The sequence below is a fragment of the Argiope bruennichi genome, chromosome 1 (genome assembly GCF_947563725.1).
Source record: "Argiope bruennichi chromosome 1, qqArgBrue1.1, whole genome shotgun sequence".
Classification (NCBI taxonomy): Eukaryota; Metazoa; Arthropoda; class Arachnida; order Araneae; family Araneidae; genus Argiope; species Argiope bruennichi.
The window spans coordinates 7,262,654-7,286,871 of record NC_079151.1 but is presented as its reverse complement, the minus strand read 5'-3'; the positions used below and the strand labels follow the sequence as shown (position 1 = coordinate 7,286,871).

General features: G+C 32.2%; 1 protein-coding gene across 1 annotated transcript in view; it reads left to right on the top strand.

Annotated features, from left to right (window-relative positions):
- LOC129975993 (acetylcholine receptor subunit beta-like 1) overlaps positions 1–21,938 on the top strand; it is a 191,277-nt gene extending 169,339 nt beyond the window's left edge. The window contains exon 6 of the mRNA XM_056089319.1: positions 17,982–21,938. Coding sequence (XP_055945294.1) covers positions 17,982–18,152 — 171 coding nt within the window. The 3' untranslated portion in view covers positions 18,153–21,938. The remainder of the gene's footprint in view (positions 1–17,981) is intronic.
- Positions 21,939–24,218: the final 2,280 nt, after the last annotated feature.

The following is a 24,218-nucleotide window of genomic DNA, read 5'->3' as shown; positions in this document are numbered from 1 at the left end:
TTTGTGTGTGTGTGCTGGATATGACTAATTAAGCGATGAGATTGTACAAAAAAATTTATATTTTGCAACTCTGTCAGTATTACCTCATTGAATCGAACACCGTAATATATTATTCCTTATTTCATTTGACATATTCTTTCAGTTCGAAATGCATTCATATTTCTAATATGAACGTTAGTTTATGGACAACGTTCGAACTGGATACCTTGATATTATTTACACATATATGAAATCAATACAGTGAAAATATTGAAAGAGCCAAAAAATCTAATCAATTGAATTAGATTGTTTTCGAAATTTTAACCAATGACCTCATTATTAACGGCTTTGATTTTAAGAAAAGAAAGCTGGAATTATATTTATCTGTCTAATAAAACCGCAATGAGTTATATACATTGTCTCAATAACAAAAATGTTTATAACAATTTTAAAAAGTTTCTTTATTCTGGACGATGTGAACGTGGTAACTCGAAAGCATCACTAACCAGATAAATAAAATTTCATTATGTTTTTATACAGAGCCGGTCTTCTCTACAAAGGGGCCCGGGTGTAAGAAGTCCTTTGAGGTCCTAATTTTTGTGAAGTAAAAAAAAAAAAAAAGAAATACAAACCCTAACATATGTTATTAATGGATGTTTATTTAATGCGTGATTTTGTTTTTTCTAATATATTAATTACTTCAGAAAAATTACAATTTTTTGCAATTTCTTTTTCGATACTTAATATAGCAAGTGCACTTGAGCGTTCTGAACACATGCTTGTCCGAAGATAATTTTTTATTAATTTTAATTTGCTGAATGGGCGGTCAGCACTTGATATAATAATTAGCAACGTAAGGAAAAGTTTTAACACAGTTAATACATTTAGAAATAACGCATTATAATGATTATTTAGTATGTATTGCAATGTGTCTTGTGTGTTATTTACATCTCTTTTATTGAAAATCAAATCCCGTAGCAAACAAATTTAATGGATTAGGTTTTCATCTATATCTTTTGAAACAATTCTCTAATTCATGTTTTTCTGGAGTTTTTATATCAGTGATTAATTTGAAATCAGAAATAATATTTGGTATACCAATTACCAAAGATATCAGAAATAATATTTGGTATACGTTTGGTTAAATCTATCTCCTATTTGTACAATAACAGTATCAATTACAATGTTAAAAAATAACACCTAAATTCCTCTACTGGGCTTTTTATAACTTAGTCTTCTGCTAATTCGGAATATAATCTCTTCCTTTTTCGAATTCGTTTTGCAGGATAATGATCTGAAATGCTCAAATTAAGTGCTAGCATTTTTGCTTCGTCTAAAAATGTGTTAAATTTTGGATTACAGATTTAATTTTATCGACTAAATTGGAAGCCGAGTCAAGAACAATTGCTTTTGTCTGAAATAGTTTATTGATAGAGTTAATTTTGGATAATATAGCAAACCATACTATTAAACATAAAATAAATGACATTTCTTGGGCTGCATCCAATAAAGTTTAACACTGCTTACACTGTCTTGGCTTCCCAATGATGGTTTCTGAGTTTGTTGCTTATCTCCCTTGGATTTAACACCAATTCACGCCAAGTCCAAGAGATCGAGGAAAGAGGGGTGCAGCAGCTTCTGAGGACAAAGATCTCTGGGCTTCCGTGTGCAGAAGTCTGGTTTTAGCTCATATGAAGATGACACTCACACACTCGCGTGCAAAAACCCTTTTCACGGATGGAAGGGGCTCTTTCAAACGACTTACAGAGAGAACACAGAGTAAAGAACAACCATAAAGCCTAAACCAGGACTCGAACCCGGGACGCCCAGATCACAGAGAAAACTCGCTACCCCTAGGCCAGGACGCCGGCATGATTTAATGTTTAAATGCTTTTGCAGAATTTCTCATCTTTTTGTAGATGCAGAAAATAAGCAAAATAAGCGTTGCAATATCCCACAAATTTTTTTACAGTATATACTGCTGGAAGAGGCATCACATGTTAATAAATAAAGGGAGTGTGATAGGCAAGGCACATCAATTTCATGCGGGTTTAGATAAAGTATTCTAGACTGTACGCCTTCATATTTCTCTTTCATGTTGCAACCGTTATCTATGCTTGCCCTCTACAATTCATAATATCTAAATCAAGCTCGCTTTATCTTTTCAATAGAATTTTTTGCTAGTCCATCACCAGTCAGATCAGTTACTTCAGTAAACCCTATAATTGACTCATTTGTATTTAACTTTTTTCTCATCAAAATTTACATACCTAATAATGATTAAAATTTGTTCCTTATGAGAAATATCAGGAGTCAATCCATTTGGATACTATATTATATGGCTGCTTTTATATCGTGCTAAATTTTATTGTTATTTAATAACGCAGAAATAATTTGTTCTTATGACCTATGTGTCAAATGATGTATAATTCAGTTTTTAGAATTTATTATTTTGTTTATATGATCTATTAGCACAGGGTCGTATTTACTTAATAATTCGATTAAAAAAATTTTCATTATAAGTCGTACCTATTATTTCTTGGGTTCCTCGAAGTGGAAGCTTATTACACACTAAAAATAGAATCGCATCTACATTTCTTTGAAATAATAATTTGACTCGTATCGTTTCCTTATTTATATTAACTTGATTTATTAGTCGAATATCAATAGTCGAACACAAATTTAGTTGTTTTAGTAATTATTTACAAGCTATAAACGAATTAAAATGACAGCTGGAACGTTCATGATGTTGGATTACAGTTGAGAGCTTTCTCTAGTCATTTTAGCCACCTATAAAGCATGTAGTTTGGTCATTTCCTCTTCTTTTGGAAAACAGTATGCAACAAAAACAAAATGCAGAGTTTTGCGTTTTTGAATAAATTAACCAGCTGCGAAGTTGGGTTTCACCATTTCTAGTGGAAAATGATCTGCCTTCAGCATTTTTAGCAAAATCTCCTTTGTATTGTACAGGTTCGATTTTAAAACAAAATATTCGAAATTTATCAGTTATAATACTTGGTCATAAACCAGGATCATGTATACTCTCTTGATCATATTGGTTATTGTTATTTTCGGCATTATTTTATACGGTCATATTTGTATAGACAGATGGTTCTTCAAAAATTTCACCGTTTCAACATTTTTATTGCGTAGCTTGCGCGGGACTTCCCTCTTCAGTTGAAGTTTGAATTGTAACTTCTGAAGTCGAAGCAATTTCAATGCCGGCGTTACTTCGTAGCCAAGAAAACAGATCTACTTGCGACTTCTTGAAGTTTAGCATTTCTTTCTTTTTCTTTTCTGATAATTTTCTTTTTTGACACCCAGAGGGATATTTCCTTGGCATGGACATGGTTATATCTAACAGTATTAAACAATTTATAGAATGAATTACCAAATTACTATATGCTATACTATACACTATCACCTAGTAGGTCAGCGTTTCTTAACCTTTCAGTATTCGTGGCCCAGTTTTCAATCATAGTTTTCATCGCGCCCTCCACTTACAATAAAATGTATACAACAATAATGTATATTGAGTATTTTGGATTCTGCTTTTAAATTATTTTTAACTAACTGCCAAAACAAGAATAAAAGCGCACCAACGTTGTCGAGAAGCCACATTCTGGCATTTTGTCAAGCGGGTGGTCAACAGATGAAGTGAATGAAAGCGGAAAAAATTTAAATATTATATTTGAAATGAAAGCCAAATAGGGAGATAACGTTAAAAGAATATGAAAGTAGAAAAATTCGTTAATGAAAGTTAACCTAGATGAGGTGAGCTAAATTTAGAAATTGGGAATACACTTTTTCGAATAATAAAATAAATAAAACAGAAGCATGACTAAACAAAACAGAAAAAAATAAGTAATGTTTGTGGAATGAAATCCACACGACCGATGCTGTCTCCAGCATGCGCAGAGAAAATGTTTCCTCATAGGAAGAATGAAAATGTTCGATAACGCAAGTTTCAATTCCAGCCAGTCTCATTCGAGTCGATCCTTCTATCGCTATCGATTCTAACGTGAATGTGTATGTTATATATGTTTTCGTGTTAATTGCAATTCATCATATTAAATATTCACGACTGCATATTTATGCAGACTCATGGATAAATTTTTAAGCGAAAGTAAGCGAGCTATAGACGATAGTCAAGCATCAACAATTAAACAGACAAGAGTGGTTCCGAAAATAGAATCAAGAAAATATTCTCAAGAATACCTAAATTTTAGGTTTACCAGTACTGAAGAAGAAAGGCCCCTGTGTATAATTTGCTCAAAAATGTTGAACACAGACAGCATGAAACCTAATAAACTTAAACGACATTTGGAAACGCTTCATAGTGAGTACGTCAACAAACCCAGAGAATTCTTCGAATTAAAATTATATAAAAAGCAAAAATCATTTTTTAAAGAAACTTTGTCTGTGAATAAAAAAGCTTTAATTGTATGTTACAAAGTTTCATATAAAATAGCCAGGTGTAAAAAAAGCCCCACACCATTGGTGAAGAGCTTATTTTGCCAGCAGCAACTGAGATTGTAGAAGTTATGTTTGGAAATAATTTTTCAAAACAATTGCAGTCCATACCTCTTTCAAATGATACCGTTGCTCGTCGAATTGGTGATATTGCTGAATATGTATAGTATCAGCTTTTATCGAAGTTGCATGACAAATTGTTTTCAATACAACTTGATGAAGCAACAGATAGTAATAAAGATGCTCATTTAAGTGCCTATGTTCGATTTTGTGATAAAATATTAGTAATAGAAGAACTACTTTTCTACAAACCAATAGAACTCAAAACAACAGCTCTCGCATTATTTGCTATTTTAAATGATTTTAGGAACGAGGCAAACATAGAATTGAAAAATTGCGTCGTAATATGCATCGATGGTGCTTGTTCAATGTCTGGAAGATTCCAAGGTATGCAAGCACTTGTAAAACAAAAATCTCCCCAGTGCGTCTGGACACATTGCATGATCCACAGAGAAGCTTTGGCTTCGAAAGAAATGAGCCCTGGTCTGAATATTGTGTTCACTACGGTTGTAACGGTAGTAAATTATATAAAAATGAGACCCCTGAAGTCGAGAATCTTTTCCGCACTTTGTAAAGACATGGGTTCAGTACATTCAGCGTTACTATTTTATTGCGAGGCAAGATGATTATCACGTGGGAAATTTTTGCAACGTGTTTATGAATAAAGAGAAGAAATCTCCATTTTCCTAAAAGAAGAAAACAGACTGGAGGCCGAGAATTTTTAAGATGGTTTATGTGTGATGAAATTGAGCTACTTGGTCGACATATTCGAAAATTAAATAACTTGAATCTTCAACTCCAAGGAGCAAATACACTTATGTTGGATACGAGTGATAAAGTCAATGCTTTTTGTAGAAAATAGGAATTGTGGAGCAGAAATTTAGAAATTTAAAGCAAAAAACCTAACAATGTTTGCAAATGTGGATGATTGTATTAAAACTTACAAGGCTGATGAAGAACATGTAAAAGTTGTTTTTTGTAACCATTGAAAATCATTTAGCCATGCTGGCAAAGAATTTTAAAAAGTATTTTCTGGCTGACGACAAACTGATAGCAAGTTATGAGTGGATTAGGGATCCATTTCATAAGACTCCCGAAGGACTCTCAATTGATGAGGAAGAAAAAATTCATAGACTTCACGACAAGTGGCGAAACTAAAAGAAAATTTAGTAATAAATCCCTATTTGAATTTTGGGAAGGAGTAGATGATGATTTTTCTGCACTAAAAACAAGTGCATTTCGCATTCTATTACCATTTTATTACTGGATTTTCTGATGTGGCTTCTTTGAAGACAAAATACAAATCTTGGCTAAATATAGAAAAAGAGCATAGAGTGACTATTTCTAACATTAAGCTTTCCTTCGAAAAACTTTGCTCTGCAAGACAGGCCCAAGGAAATCACTAATAGTTATTAAATTTGTTTTTAATTTAGTATATTTTGATTAAGTTAGTTTTGATTTAGTAAATTGTTTTACTTTAATAAGTTATTAAATATGTCGAAATGTATTTTGTTTTTTATGTGTATGTGTGCTTTCCTTTCAGTCAGTTAATCAATTTTTTTTAAATAATATTTTTTCTTGGATATTCTCGCCCCCCCCCTTCTAGTGTGCTGGCGCCCCCCTAGGGGCGCGCGCCCCATAGGTTGAGAATCACTGTAGTAGGTGAAGTAAGTGTCTATAAATCTACTTACCTTACATTAATAATATTTTGCACTCTTACACTAGACTGTAACATATACTGTAAACATCGTAAATTTCCAAATCCGTCGACTGCCCTATTTAACCCATGAAATGTGCATCATTGCTAGGAGTTGATCGTTTAATTTACCTTCGTTTTACTTTTTGATTGAACAACTTAAAATAAGCAAACATACACAGATGCACACATAAAAAATATTACATTAGATGTAGAAAAAAGTAGATAGCTGATGATTTGCAGGTCCATTTGCACCCAAACTCAGCCTCAACTTTTGGGTTGAGCTTGCGCCTATAAGTTGCTCCGCTCTGTCTTAACATGTCTGAAGGAGATTTCCTTATTCATAAATGAACTTTTCCCGTTTTTTATAGGTAACACTGCGATCGTTGCCTAATACCGGCGTCAGTCAAATCTCAGCCAGCTACGGGGAAATAAACTTGTATACTTTCAGTATGTGTAGCGCTATTATTATTCAGAACACTATTTTAATTCTTAATTACCTCGTGGGGCCCCGGTGCATAGCACACCTCCCAGATGGCCGGCCCTGTTTTTATCAGTACAGCTGTACAGCAGTATCAACCCAATTTATAAACATAAAATTTGATCTAATTTGGAAAAAACTATCATTCTTGATGATTCTGTCTTTTAGTAAGTACATGAACGCTATAACTAAAAAAATTATAGCAAAGTAGTAGCATACATTTTATTGTATGATTTAGTTTTCAGTTTTTGTTTTATGATTTACGAAATATGAATGTGCGTCGAATTTTGCGCTCAATCTGCCTGCTTAATTTGGATTGATTGTTTATTATTGCATATTTCACAATACAAAACCCTGACTCTTAAAATTCTATCCATCGCTAAAAATTCCCCCCCCCCCTCCCCTCCCCAAAATAAAAAAGAAACAGCTCGAGAGGAAAGAGCAAATAAGAAAATTCCCGTACACATTGAATGATGGCAGGTAGAGAACTTGTTAAAATCAAGGCATCACCAACAATGAGATCCGAGGAAATGAAAGAAAGAGAAAAGGTAGGGGTGGAAAGAGAATAAATATAAATTTCCAGTTCTCTATGAACATCGAATGATGGAGTACAGGGTTAAAAGAATCATATCCGTAGGGCTAAGCCAGTGAAATGTTCTCAATTTTCGACAATCCCTTTTGTATCAATTAGATCTGATTGTCGTGTAAAGATTTTGTAAGAAATTATATTTATCTAATTCGTTGAATTTTTGAATTATCACAGCTACGTATCAGCAAAGTATCCTGACCGAACGACGAACATCTCGACGATCAGTTTGGTCCAAATATTGAGGCATATTTACAATTCTGATGATAAAACGCATGTCTGCTTAATATGTTATTTAACCATAGTATAGAAATGATTGATCTTTAAAGTATTGATTGATTTGTTAATAATAAAAAACGGAAAGTTGAAAAACTCAGTTTGAGAAGAGAATATACATTAGAATACTCTTAAAACTTATTAAAAATGAGACTTTTCAAGAGCATGAGACATGAGTTGTTATTATTTAGTTGTTGGACTTTACAATATTTAAAAAAAATAAATAGGCGATGTAATCATTTTAATAATCAATTTCTTTCTAATTTTTCAGAACAGTCCTACCATATTTGTATATACCTCCTATTTTGCTATCATTTTAAAACAATTACTAACGAATAAGCGTACAGAAACTATCCTTAGATGTTGATTTTCCTATAACTGTGCAAACTTTATGCGTATTTGGATCTTTATCTAACCTTAAAGCTGGGCCAAATGTCCGGGATCAACTTTCCCTGCAATTAAATTATTTGAGTTTCCTCAAAGCAAATTTGTCATTCTACGTTTAATGCTCCACAACTGGGACTTATATTTTTCTGCTTATGCGTCCTACTCATCATAAGATCTCAAAATAATAAAATTCTTATAGAAAACAAAAACTCTTGTCTTCATGTAAAAATATTCAAAACATTCAATATCATACTCAAAATCATTCAATTATTCCACTTAATAATTTTGATGAACCGTACAAAATTATTTTACCACTAACTCATTCTAATTTCTAACATTAAAAATAGGATTAAATACTGTTCAATCTAATACAGAAGTTCCATCCGAAATTTTGAAAGTATGAGAAAAGCCTTTGAAGAAACTAGCTGAAAGTATCGTTCAGACAAATAACCCTTCAGTAGAAAGATGGTCTTATTTTTCAATCTTAGTATCTATCGAAATATCCTTTTTGATACAAGGATTTCAATTTCAAGATAACCTCCCCTTCAAACAACAGACAAATCCTTATATTTGAAAAAAAGAATGACTCAAATGTCTCTGTGATTGGATACAGCTATTCCAAACTGTTCTCATCTGTTTCTTCTCTCGAAATACTAAAGACGAGAATTGAATTTCTCTTTCTTGCAAGAAACCCGGAAGGGAGGAATAAAGAATCGCTTTCTTGCCACGAGAAAAACACCTTCTTCTAGCAAGCAGAGGGAGGGTATCCACAGTGGGATCGGTCAGTTAAGCAGAGAGAACTCGGACCATTCTTTTGGGCACTGGAAATTCCATTTTCCATTCTTCTTCATAATTTCCCTCAATATCTTGCAGGGAAAGAGAAATGATTCCCCCAGGAAATATCCCTTCTTTCTTTTATCAACCCTTCTTTACCCTCCGAAGAAAATTTTCCTTTCAAGTTGTTTCGCTGTCACTCGATTTTTTTCGTTACGTGTTTTCTGGCATTGGCTGAGTTTTGGAAATCTCTCTTCATGTTTGTTGTACTCAAGTTTCCTCGGATAATTTCCAAATAATGCATTTTAGTTCTTGATTCCCAGCAAAGATTGCAATTTGTTGGATGCCATATCCATTTCGTGCATCATGAGAAAAGTTTAAAACGCAGATCCACTGTTTTGCTTTTTCATAAAAACGGTGTAAAATTAATAAAATTATCTACAGCCCCATTTTTTTATTTTTTAATGTCTTAATTACACATTTTGTATTTTTTTTATTTTTTTTAAATATTTATTATGACTACATCAATCCTAAACTTTCTTTTTGTGAAAACTGTTTTACTGTGTTGTTTTGTTAATTTTTTTTTAAAAAAGTCAGTCTATGTTTAAACGAATCTGTTCTAAAAATTCTTGCTACGGTCTGTACCAAATATCAGTATCATTTGGAATGGATTGAATTTATTAGCTAATCAATGTAACCCATATTAAAGCTTTGCAATTGCTTTTAAGATTGTTGACCTATGTGACTCAAAAATACAAGAAAAGGCACAAAAAATGCAAAAAGATTACCATAAATATATTGTGATAATCTTTACTCCTCTTATATGTTAATACTACATGGCACGTTTTTGTTTGTTTGTTTTGTTTTGTTTGTTTAATACATAATGACGAAGAATGAGTATATATATTTGGACATCTCCATTTTAAGTGAATAAGCACAAAATTTGATACTGATCAATGAGATACAAAAAATCTTTCCACTTTTTTTATTTATCACGTTATTATGCAATCGGATATTCAGAGGGAAGATCTTTCTTCAATAGATTTGGTCCAATCCGATCTCATTCCTTTATAAAATTGTGACTATATGCCAAATACCAACCTTTTAGCATTTACATTTTTCAGTTAAGATGTGCACATGTACAGAATCTAACATACAGATAAATTCCCTTTTCTTTAAATTGTGATTGAAATTATAATTTTGATTTAAACATAATGACTTAGCATGATTGAATGGTGTCCAGGACATACATAGTATTTATTTCTCGCATTCTTTTTCAAGCATTATTTTTAATTTTGCATTTTTTCTTCTTAAGTGATTAAAATAATAAAATAATGTCATCCAATCGCCTTCGAAGACTGAGGCAGAGCATCTAAGCACCCTCTTGCCAACTCTTCCCTGCGCAAATGCCACTCACCTCACTTCTTGCATGTTCGAGTCATGCTCTTTGCAGATGCGATCAGAGATAAAGATATTTCCAGAAATGACAGTATCAATCAAATGAAGGAATTGATCAATATCTTAGGCAAATGATTGCAATACTTTCCCTTTTGTCGCATGCATACGACTTCGCATTCCGGAAAGTAAAATCTTATGCTTCGTAGGCAAATCTTCTTAATGATTTGAGGACAATATTTCGCTAAGTTCCACCTCCCTATTCTGCACAAATTTCGGTCTTTAGGGAATCAGTCATTTGAATTTTTCCACCGGAAGAACTCTTACTAATGAAGAACATCACTTGAACACCTCAGAGATAACAGATTTCTGTTCCAAATGACATCTGGTTTTTGTCCCCACAAGTGATTAAAACTCGCAAGGGTGCAATAAAGAAATTAGGTTTTCGGTTAGATAACTTGCTCCTAGAAAGAAAAAAAAAAGGATCGGAGAATGGTCATTTAAGAATTCGGACCAATTTTCTTACAGTTGATAGAAATGGTCTTTGTCATACTTCCTTATTCAGCAAGTTTTTCGTAGATAGTAAATTATTTTTCGAGAAAATTTGATTTTAATTTTTTTTTCATTTAGGGAAGTACCTTTTTAGATTGGTCTTCATGAGAATTTTTTTTTTTAAATTTCTTTTAACAGCTGTTCATTTTCAATATCTGGTACAACAAGCAAACAAAGTATTGTAATCACCAACCTCATTATCGGAATCTACCCGTTTCATTTCGATAAAATTACTTTTAGATTTATGTCTGATCGTGAAGAAGATAATTTAAAAATACAACAGTCTACTCGGATGAAATTAGAAATATAGTTCTAACACTAAAAACGAAGATTTCTATAAAATATTGCACTAATTTTGTCTGTTAGAAGTCAGTATCATATTTCTCCACCTGTGTCATGATAATTTAAAATCGCCACGAGGTTATGGGTTTTCCTTAGGCTTTTAACGTCACATCTGTACCAATTAAAAAAATAATATTTAGCAAAATTTTGCAATTGCTTTAAAGGGAAGACACTTTCCTCTATTTGTTAAGTCTCGGCAAGTTTTGTAAATACACAAAAAAAATCAAGGAGATGAATACTTGACTTGAGGTCATCCGAGAAAGTTACCCAAATGAATATTTTTTTTCAAATGGTTAACTTTTCAAAATGGCTGTATTTTGAGAAGTCCCGGGTCAATGACCTGTTCCATGTGATGCGTCTAGCCAAATTTCTTCCTAAATCTAAAATTCTTTCCAATGAAGACTCAGGTAGGTGTTGCCACATATTTCTGCAGCAACAATAGATAATTTATAATAAATATATTTCTGTAGCAACGGATTCTTTTCATGTTTCTGCTCAATTCGCTCGCCACATTCAAGAATTAAATGGCCGACATTTCTTAAGAAGCTGAATGAATAAAACGAATGCTCCGATTTTCTTGTACTATCAGTGACTAATTTCATAAATGTCTTAGTCAAAATAAACGAATTTACATAAGTGTTTTCCCATTGGCTCTCAGATATATAGAGAATAGAATCGCTCTGAAACACCATTAAAATCTTATGTATCCCCCGTTTAGATAATTGTAGCTAAGACTCACATCCAAAAACTAGAAATCCTTCAAAACAAGGCGGAGAGGTAAATAAGTATTTTTGCATTGCAGGTCGTGGTTTGTACGTAATAACGACATTTATTTCAAAAGTAACTGCGAGCAGCAAAGCATAGAGAAGAAAAGATAAATAATAATCAATACGAAACACATTAATAAGGTAAATACGATCTATAATATATCCGTGCAAATAAAATCCATGTTTTTAAAAATATTAAACATACAATAAATCTTTCCAAGTTCAATCAATTCTAGTTTTACATGCCATAAATTCATTTGAAATGCAGTTAATATTCATTTCAAATTTATATACTAACACTAATTATTGTATACTCAAATACAATAATATAAACAATAATTCAGTATGGATAGATAGCTACTATAATTTTATATGCTAACAATACTTATTACATAATCAATTAGACAGAAGATTATAATGATGTGAAATTTAGAAACTATTTATATATGTCAGACTATATCCTTCCCAAAGAATTAACCTTCTGAAAAAGCTCCAGCAGAATCTAGTAAAAATTTCTAAACCATAATAATTAGTTCTTGTCTAGCTGTAATATATCTAACTAGACCTGTAATTCTATATAATCTGTCGGAAAATATTTAGCTTTAATCTTTGTATATGCTTCAACCTTAGACGTAGTGGGTAACTGTTCCCCTTGTGGCGCATACAATGACAGTCAACAACACCTGCCATATTCTTAAAACTACCACTATCTATATTAATAATTGTTATATTCTTAAAACAGAATCCTTAAGCCTAAATCTAATAATCAGTCAAGTCAGCAGCTCTATACTATCCAAGAATTCCGCAAAATACTGCAAGAGGGATTTTTTTTAGATAATTGAGACGAAATGCAATTAAAGAGAACTACGATTTCAAGCATTACCTCAAGAACTTCATTAAACTTCGCCGACTCACCCGCAAATTGATCAATAATAACTTGTAGTTTTATTGATCAATAAAGCATGAATAGTAGTAGCATGAATCGAATTTCGTTGATTAGCTCCATTCAATAAAATTCACTCTCTTCTTTTATTTTAATGAAGCTCTATAATTATTATGCATCAATAAATTTAGCAAAGTACGTAAGTACGCCAATGTTCCTATGCAGCGTCATTGCTGCTCTCCCACCTATGCTCGGAAATTAAGGATTTTGTGTTCAAGCACTTCACTTACTCTGCCATAAATAGGCAAATAGAGAAACTCTCCTCTCTGGCCAACCCCATCCCCATTTCAAACAGGTCTCCAGATAATTATGTAAAGTTCCCACACTTAAACTCATTCACCTAGCTTGTCTATAATTTTTATGTCATCCTTGCAGCGCGTTGTTTCTTACAGGATAATTTGACATTTGATCAGGACAATTTGAAACGTAGCAATTCTTCGAATCTAATTTGGTGGTTGCAGATACCTTATTCTCTGGTTGTCCTTGGGTCCTCTGGAAAGTCAAAAAATCCTCTAGTTCTCGCTTTATTTTTGTGATAATTTCACCCATCATCCCATTTACCCTTCGTATATGCCGTGGACTGTTCTTACACATGGCGCCAGACCATAAATGGATGGTAGTGCGCATCTCATTACATAGACGCTGTTTGAATGTGCTCGATGAAGTACTTGCATTTTTATGTTCTTGCGATTGTATTTTCCCTAAGACCGTGTCCATTAATAAAAAGGACTCAAAGTTCCGTATTATGTTTCTTATCAGTTGTTAAATTTGCAATAATAACTAATAGTTTCAAATAACTTTTTCTTTGGCTGTCTTTGGACTCTTTAACGAATTACCTATTTAAAAAGATTTTACACACACACACACACACACACACACACACACACACACACACACACACACACACACACACACACACACACACACACACACACACATATATATATATATATATTAATTTAAAAATTTTTATTTTGTGGCGCTACTCCATATAGCTCTGAAATCTGATTTAACTCGAAGGTTAAAAAAAGGAAAATGTCACGATTCTTTTTTTTTTTGGGGGGGGGGGTACGGTATAAAAATAATTTGAATTTACTACAATCTTTTTATCTAAAAAGTTTCAAATTGGACAAAATATTTTTAATCTACTGCTTTTTTTTTGCACTTTTAAGCTTAATGTGCTTGTTACTTTTCGTTGTTTCGTTATTAATTTTTTTTCTTTAAAATTAGTTTAAAACAAACAATTTTAACACTCAACATTTTTATGCGCGACCCGGAATAACGATTCCACGGACAAGAAATTGGGTAGAATATTAAAGAAGATGAAAGTCACTTTTATCACGGACGAGTAGAATAGATCAATTACAAATGCTTACTGAATGATTTTATTCAAATTCTCCGGGAGTGTATGCTTCTCTCCTTTTCTATAGAAAACGTTCCCTTTGACCAGGAAGAGATCCTTTTTTCCTGCTTTATAATAAGCGGCAGAGATCCATCTGCCTCCCACGTTTCATTCTTTGAAACACTCTGCAAGAAAGAAGAAACCAAAATAAATATTTAGAGTGAAATCTTCTATTTCTGACATATTTAGTTCGTATCTCACAAAAGTTAGGGATTTGATAGATGTTAAAAAAAAAGAACTTATTTCAAAATTTCTTTTGAAAATTCATTCTTTAGTCAATACATCCAAAAACCCAACAGAGAGACATCCTAGAAATCCCTCGATGATCTCGTGGGCACCGTGACTAAACACACACAAAGAACAGCTGAACGAAACTTAACGAATTGTTTTATCGCCAGAAACATTTAGAGGAAACTTGTTATGTTCGCCAGAATGTTATCAAAATGGTAGGTCTATATGAAATTTTGATTCCCGTCGGACGAAATCGACGACGAACAGCATCGAATACGAAGAAGACGGTTTTTTCCGTCTGAAACACTCCAAATAAAGTTAAATTAAATGAGTTGAGCAGCACATTCTTAATAATTTTGCTTATATTTACATTCAGTGAGATGTCACACATTGAATTTTCAACGAGCTTCACTCTAATAATTCGAATTTGTTTTAAAGTTAAAAATACAAATGCCGGACTTCCTGTGAGAAAATGAAAACTCATGCATAGGAAGAGAAAATGAGAGAATATGTTTTTTATTTTCCATTGCTCTCTCCCTCCCCCAAATCCGATCAAATGAGAACAGAAGAGCATTAAGAAGGACTGTTGGCCTAAAGGAGTTGAGAACAGGATGGAGGTTTCTCTTGGTTAGAAATTGAGCCTTACCCTTCAACAAAATGGGGAGGAAAATGAAAGCCATTTCTATCAGGGGCGAGACGAATGGACCAATTCCGATTGCTTACTGACCATTTTCCTATGGTTTCTCCTGGGACAGTGCTTCTGCTTTTTTCAATAGAAGATGTTCTCTGTGTTTTTTTTTCCTGGATCGAAAAGAAAATTTTATTCCTCCCCTTCGAGTTTCATGCATCTAAAGAGAGAGAGAGAGAGATCTTTTTTTCTTCGGATATTTTTTTCATTATATAAAGAATGCAATTTAAAATACAAATTTTCTGTCACCGAGGCATTTAGATAATATTTCTCAAATGTTAACAATTTGGAATTTATTTCAAAGATTCTTTTGAAATGAAACCTTTATTTTTTCAACATAGATATTCTTTTTTGGAATCTTAATAAGCATGCATGATCCTTTTCTCACAAAATCATAAACAATTACCGCCTTCGATATTTTTCGCTTATATGAATTGTTTTCTCCATACAAATGCCATTTTCACTATGGATAAAGTAAATTCTTTTGGTCTTCAATTTTTCCTTTCTAAATTTACCCATTGTATTCATAAAAAGAAAACATTGGTTTGATACACTAGTTCTTTATTATTTAAAAAATATTTTTGCATATTGCTAAATTTTTTATCTTTGCCGTAGTGTTAAATTTGCTATCGATACTGGTGTTTAGCTAAAATACTGGCGCACGCACGACTCTAAATCCTTAATAAAAATTAAAATATCTTTGTTTTTCTGTGCTTGGTGCCTTAATAGATTCTTTTATAGCACCTTTGCAGGAAAGAAAGGTAAAAATTGCATATGTTAAAAAATTTGAATAGTTTTATGACAAAGTAGAAAAAATGTATTGAAAAAGAATCCACTGCATGCTTCAGGATTTTTTTATAGACGACGCTTTAAAGGAACTTTCTGAGGATGGAAAATAAGGAGAAGACAAAAGGAGTTTCTTTCGACTATGATTTTAACCAAACATATGAAGCAAAATTTGAAATCATATAGAAAAAGGATGTGCAAGGAGGCTTATTTCGTCCTTTTAAAAAGACAGCGGGGGAATACAGAGAAGAATGTTCTCCCGAGGGTCAAAAAGGATCCAGAACAGGATAGAAGATACACCGTTGAAGAAATTGGGAAGAAGATGAAAGTCATTCTTATAAGGATCGAGAAAAATAGGCCAATTCCGAATGTTTACTGACCGATCTTATTCGGTATCTCCCAGGATGTACGTCTCTCTCCTTTTCAACAGAAAATCTTGCTTGCTTTTTTTTTCCATCTAGGAAAGAATTGCATAGGAAAGGCCTCCCCTCCTCCAAGGAAAAACAGGTGATTTCGCCCAGCCGGTTTTTACGAATGCGAAAGAGATTCAGTTTTTCTCTGGAGTATTTTGTGGGAAGAAGTCGATTTGGAATAGAACTCAAAGTTTTCAATTCAAATATGTTTTTTTAAAAAAAATGCTTTAGTCTTGTAGGGACCTCTTGAGAGGAAGACTCGTGTCTTCTTCGGCAGATAAAAAGGGACGCAAACGTAGGTATCTGTATTGCTGTTTATTCTTAATCTGATGTTTCGATGCCTTTCTTGCGAAATCACAATGCATCATCTTGAAAAGGAACAAAACGGGGAGCTCAAATGAAAAAAGGATTAGGAGTCAAAAGTCTAAAATCACTCTGATGCAGCTGGAAATTATTGTGGTTTTCGCAATTAAAAACATTATGCACATTTATTTCGATATAGATAGTTCAGAAATGCAAATGTACTCGGAAACTTGACTTAAATGATTATCTTGACTAATTAAACAAAAAACGTTTGTAAAATTGTGATTCTTTATTCTATTTTCTATTAATTTCTAGATTTACAATTTTTGAACATTTATGTTTTCTTGATGGTTATATATAACTAAGAAAGGAGAATTCATTGCAAAATCCGGCAATAGTTATAAGATGATGTTCGATAAAAATATATGTTGACAGATGAGTGTTCGCTGATGATCTGAGATAAATGCTCGCTATCTCAATTTTCTCTGCTTTACTATCCGACTATCAACCAAAATCAATAAATGCATACTAAATATCTTTCGAGTCAGATTATTGAATGATGTGTTACAAGACAAATATCTATATTCAGCAGTTTTTATGCATTGGATAAATTGCATTTCTAAAATAAACACCCCTTAAAATGTAAAAATAAACATTTCTGCGCATTTCATTGGTAGAAAAATGGTAATAATTATTGTTATTTAATTTTGTTAATATTTGCATAAATTAATTTTATTTAATGAGTAATAATTATCATTTCACTAAATGACACTCTTACACTATAAGAACCATAGGAAAATTTAATTTTTTTCTTTTATTGTTAATCTTCATGAAGGCCACCGTGTTTTTGGTAACACTTGCATAAATGTTGATGCGTAAAAAATGCTTCACTATTCATTCCTGTTGCTCCTTTGGTGGAGTAAGTTTGTCAGTGTTTTGATCTCAGCCAAAGTAAAACTATCCAAGAAATGACATTTTAATTAAAATTTTTTATTTCGTTATGCTTCGGATAATTCTATATCATCCTATAAATTATGGATAAATAGTCTATAATGTTTGTTAAATGTGGAAATATATGGTCCTCCAATCTATGGACAAGTTCTCTCTTATTGTTATGAGCTAATAAATTTAATTAAGTGCTGAATTGGGCTGTATGATTCCTTGCATTTTCGAATAATATTTTGTATCATAAAATTATACATTATTATTTCTAAATTCATTCAAATAAAAATTGCACATAAAACAATATTTAAAAATTAATTCTTTATCATAAATATTAAATATTTAGGATAAAATATTAATTTTTAAATATTCTTATGATGACTTATATCATAAATATTATATATTTAATAGTCCTACGTTACAGTTATGTTTTAAGCTTATACTAAATATGAAATTCAGTTAAAAAATAAATACAATAAGCATTTTATGGATTTGTTTGTTCTAGATACGTGAGGACTGGAAGTATGTTGCCATGGTGATAGACCGTCTCCAGTTGTATATCTTCTTCGCCGTCACCACAGCTGGAACCATAGGAATATTACTAGACGCTCCTCACATATTCCAGTACGTCGATCAAGATAAGATCATTGAAATGCACAAAGGAAAGGCCACCTGAAGCACCTTGGATCGACCCCGCACCACCAGACTCACAAAAAAGGAAAGAATATCGAACAAAGAACAGGGGTTTTGTGAGACACTACAAGCTTTTGTTAAATGAGAAACTGCACAGGAGAATCCATGTTCTCCGATTTTTTACATGGACTCTGCAGACAATGGCCTCAGTCCACGCAGATAGACGGGTATCCACGGACACTATTGTTATATAAAATATATGAGCCTATGTAATTATCTAAACAGGATGGTATGCTCGTACAGAGAGGTTAAACGAATGTTTACTGTTCTTCGAGAACCGGGTAGGATGAAATATTTCAAAGCGAAACGAGTTGAATATAAGTTAATGACTCGGTTAACAGGTTAAAAAAGCGCTGCAAGTTAACTATCATAACTACTCAATCTTGCGTTCAAAAGATTTTTTTTTACGCATAGTTAAAAGAGAAAAATTAGAATATATACATACATACATATATATATATATATATAAGTGGAATGATTTGTAACTGGTTTTCCTTGTAGAAAAATAACCATGTCATTGTTATGAAGATGAAAGGTAAACGATTTTGCATAGGTTTAGTGATAATTTTTCAGTCCAATTACCAAACTTTTGAAATATCAGTACAAGCATTGGACCTCATATTGTCAGATAGTTATATCTCCTTTATTGAGTCTTCAAATAAAAATTAATTTCGTTCAAACAGATTATGTTGCAGACACTAATGTGAGTTCCGTGAAGAATTTGATTCCTCAAAAGAAAGTGTAAAAAAATCATCACTAACTTAAGCTGTTTAGAAGGAACTTGCAGAATTAAGCGAAGGAAAGGTAAAGCTGTGGGATGACTTTGTACATACGTGCACGAGGTTATGCTTGTAGATAATGCATCAGATCCTTGTTAACCCCAGATTTTACTATTAATTAACTACTATTTGTAACTAGAGACATTCGTTTTAACGTATACCGCTACGGTTACGGTAAGTATGCGTGGATGTGAGCTTTGTATAATGTCTATACATATAATATTTGTGCTCAGTTTACACGTTTCTGTTCTAAACGCTTCTATCGAATGCTTCCATCGCATGGCTGTGCGATGACTCGCGTTTCAGCAACTCTATCGTAATCGCTGCTACTCTGTTTGGTCACATTTTATGCATATATATTCTGAAATCGTCTAACAAACGAGAGGTTTTTAATGATAGAACAACAATTTTAATCAAAGTTGTGAGCTGATGTTAATCCAATGGTACCTTCGGACAAAGGTATCATGAGCTTCGGAGACTATATATCATTATAGACAATAGCATTTTAAAGAACGTTCCGTTCACTAAACGGGTTTTACTCAGCACTTCTGCTGACATCACAATTCAGGATTCTGAAAATCTCGAGTCGCTCACATAACCGAAATTGACATCGTAAGTTATTACTGTCATTGAAAATAAAATTTCATAATTACCGTAATTGAAATTAGCACGCTATATTGTTATCATAACTGAGTGATAACCAAAATTTCACCAATTGATAAAATTTTAAGATGTTAACGGTATCGATGGAACTTGACTAATTCGTATAGCTTTTTATTTTCCTTTCCCCCTCTCCTAAAATCTCTTGAATATCCTGTAAACATAATGTTAAAATGTCGTCTGTAAATCGAATTTATATAAATCAGAGCTAAAAGTTATTTTTATATCTCAGATTCGTTGGTTCAATACGATTGCACCTTCTGCCTGCCACGATCGTAATTACTTAATTTTTCAGTGCCTCTAAATGACTCGAAGACATTTCAGCGGGGCTGAAAAGCAATGATGATCCTTAAAACATAAATTGCACTATTCTTTTTATTGTATCCAAAGTTTTAAATACATTTTATTGATAAAAATTCATTATTTATTAAACATACTAAGAATTATAATCTTAACTAATATACTAACTATATCATTACTATCTTTAATTATTACTATTTACTATATCATTACTATATTTTACTAACTATATCATTTATTAAAACTCTTATATTTGCAAAAGTATATCAATGCTAGCTTTCACTTCCATTTTCGATTTAAAAATTGTTGTTTTTCCTTGCTGCATTTGGTTTTAAACTTCCCAATTCGGATAAATCGAATTTTAATTGTGAACTCTTTTGCTTCGAATCTGCCAAGTTCTATTGAATCAACAACTACATTGACGCTGGCATGCATCATCAATAGCTCATCCGGTTGGTACTCCTCTCGCCCTTAGGATGATGTGAAATATCGTCGGTTGTCGGACATCAACAATGACATTCATAATGCCGCATCTAAGGAAATATACGTATAGAGTTTATGTTTAGACGTTCATCCACCGGAATGTGCCACTGGCACATAGATTGCTTTTGGATTTCCCATCACGTGAGGTGTAATGGCCTTTACGATGCCCTGTTTCTTTCGTTATGCCACTGGTGGATGAATATGGTTTGTCAAATAGATATGGTTCATGGAGTTGTTCTGCGGGATCGCACTTGGTGTTCCAACAGGTGGCACGTTAAACTACACGGGGTCGGATGGGGATCCTAGAGATCCCCATCCGACCCCGTGTACTAACTTTACTGACAGTTTTATGCCGATTTTATTTATATTTCAATAGTTAAAAGTCTTAGAACTGTTGTTAATAATTTTCCTAAACCTTTCCTTAAATTAAGCCAAAAATACCATAAATTCGTGAATTTAAAATTATTACAGCACTTCGCTTATTACAGCACTTTTTATTAGAACAATGCTATTTTACACAATCATGAATTTAAAAATGAATTCCTAACGGAGACTGAGAGGAAAAGATTGATAGTTTAGTTATAAGGTACGAAAGTTGCATTGTAATAATCCACCACCGAGCAAAATATTATATACAAATACTATCCATTGAATTAGAAACTCAAAACGTTTATGAAAATAGAGTTAGCAGACGAAGTTATGTAAGGAAACTTGGTTAGTTTAGTTTCACAAAAGTTATTTTGATGTGAAGAATGTACTGCTGATTTGACACTAGTCCCCAGCTGTTTCTAAGGAAGTAAAGATGCAAAAATTAGATAACCGTTTTTGTTAATCAAATCAATCGTGAAATGTAATGTACCCCCCCCCCACACCTGTTGTGACGAGTCTGTCAAGAGTAATGCTACCATCCACTGTTCTGGAGTGGACTGTTCATCAGTGGCTCTACGACCATGAACTCTGATCTCGAACATCTATAAAATCATGTCCAATGTCAAGATCTGAACTATTTAGATGTTATTTAAGAAAACGTTGGAAAGACACATTCAACAGCAATTACTTATGTCATTAAGTTCAGAGAAACAAAAGTTGTGTTCTCTCTCTCGGGATTTTCTTAGATGCTCTAAAATCATGTGAGTGCTGTCATTCAGGCAAAGGACATTCCAATAACATACTGAACCTAGGTTTCTAACTCTTTGGTCAATATTCACATTTAAACGAATTAATTGGTCGATATCTACATCTGATCTATTTCCGTTAAGCCAGTTATCAGTTATTGTACTGACAACTACACTCAGAATAAACTGCTGTGTTTACTGTTGAACCAACAAATTCTTCTTCAATAATATTGCCTGTTTATAGTTTAGTTTAGGGCCACAGCATAACAATAGCTGTCTGAAGGGGAAAAAACGAAAATGCATCGCCAGAGTCAATAAGTTATACGAATTTTTATCAGCTCTTCAGGAATATCAGAGAGAAAAAGTTTTTCAGAAATTTAAATTTTAATAAAAAAATATAGACAAATGTGTCAATGAATCAAATCATTTAATTCCCAAATTATTATAAATTTGTCTGATTTATAAATAATCATAATTAAATTAAAAGAAAGAATTTTCTTTCTCCATAAATTTCAATATTCATCAATATGTATTTATAATGGCAAGAAATAGGACCCTATTTAATTATAATTTTTCATGATAGCACAAGTTGAACAATATTATTCTAATATTCGATATTATACAATACTATTGGTGTCGGACGATAATGCGATTATTGTATGAAATTGTACAATATTTTTATTCTACTGGTGTAAAATCTAAAAAAAAAAAAAAAAAAAAAAAAAAAACATGTAACCAATCAACGAATTGAGTCTTATGATTATCTTGATACTTTTGACACTCATATCGAACAATCATTTTCAAAGTAAATGCCATAATCAATTCTAAGAAAATTTTCGACAACCCCTCGAGATATTATTCGAATTATCGACAATAAGGGGCAATTATATTACAATTATTGATAATACTCAGTACAGAAACTAAGAGAAAGATTGGTAATTAGCAATATAGATGCCAAGAAAATTTTCGATTGTACAAATAGTGTTCATTTTATAATTGTTTCTTTATACAGTTTCATATTTATTACATGATTGCAATATTTTATTTTATTTTACTATATATTAAGTGTTGTTTTCATATGTTGCAGCTGATATCTTTTATATTTATATTTCATTTAAAAATGTTAATAAATTTCCTGAGCTTCTTCTGAATTTCCGGCTAAAAAAACTTAGTGAAAAAAGAGACCATTTTTAAATATAAAAAGGCACGTTCTGACTGTGAAAAAAGTCAGTGGTAACGAAATGATTCGTGTTTTGTATATTTCTTGCCGTTATACGCATTGGTTTAACAGTACTAAATCAGCTCTTAAGTAGCAGAAGATTTAGAGGAGAATAATTGTATTCTAAACGATATTATACAGGATGTTCAACTTCCTTGCCCGATGAGTAAATGCTTAATAATATTTTACAAAATTTTAATATATTACAGGATAGTGCGGAAGTGGTACAATTTGGTACAAGTTGTACAGTTCAATTCATTCTATTTTTTGAACGAGATGCGATGTTCTCGTTATGGTACGCTGTTGTTCGATACAGTACAATGACATCTAAGTATATTGTTGTTTTATAATTTATTTATGACATTATGTAATATTGTTCTAATACAATCTTTTACGATATTGTACTATGCATATTACAGTTTTCACAGATTTTTTTCATTGACATCTGCAATTTCCTCCTACTTTAAAATCATCGAAGAATTAACTATTATAATGCGATATTGAAAGCAATGTTCATTATTGATTAATATGTCCAGAGATACTTTTGGTATTGAGTAATATTAGCAAATATCATATATGTTAATATCGGATTACTTTAGAGCTTTCAATAGTTAAAATAATATATAAACAATAATTCAATAATAAATAACGATAAATAAAGGGGAATTTTCGTTTAATCCATTTAATCTATTTTGAAATGAATGAATTATTAAAATGAAAATAATATTCAGAATTGCCTTTATTTTTAAATTTAGAAAGTTCTGAAAGAAGGCACTGTAAAAAGTGTTGTGCCCCGTTCATGATTTAATATTACTATATTGGAATAATGTTTCACATGTTAAAAAGTTTTGGTTTTTCCAAAATCGTACATTTTCTTTGTTAACATTGTACAAAATTGTAGTACATTTTGCAATGAATAACATCGTACCAAATTTTGAGTTGCTAGAGAGAAAAAAAAAAAGAAATAAAAAAGAAAATGAAGTGAACAACAAATATTGTCCTTAATACAAGTCTAAAATCCACTCTAATTCCAGCCAATATTTTAGACTGAAATATTTAAAGAGGTAGCCCTCGGTTGAAGCAACTGATGTATAAATAGACGAAAGAATCGTCCTCACAACTAATGCAAGGTGTTTTAAAATTCTGGGTACAAACTTTGAAAAGTGATAGAGCTCACCGTTGCACATCATTTCAAAATGTAAGAGGGCATTTGAAGCCTCAAGGTCAAATTATGAAAGAAACGGAACGAATAAAAAATAATGGCACCTTGCAGGATCTGATACTAAATGCAGCCAGACGTAGATGGTCAGCGGACATCAGCATGATCACTCGATTAACCAGACATAATGGTGACAGGATCGAAATCCTGGCAATCTTTCAGCACATTCAACCTTTTTTTTTTTTTTTTTTGACTGATGAGCCAATGACTCATGATGAATCATTTTGAGTCAAACATTTACTTCTTATTTTATTGATTCTTTTCGCGGAAAAAA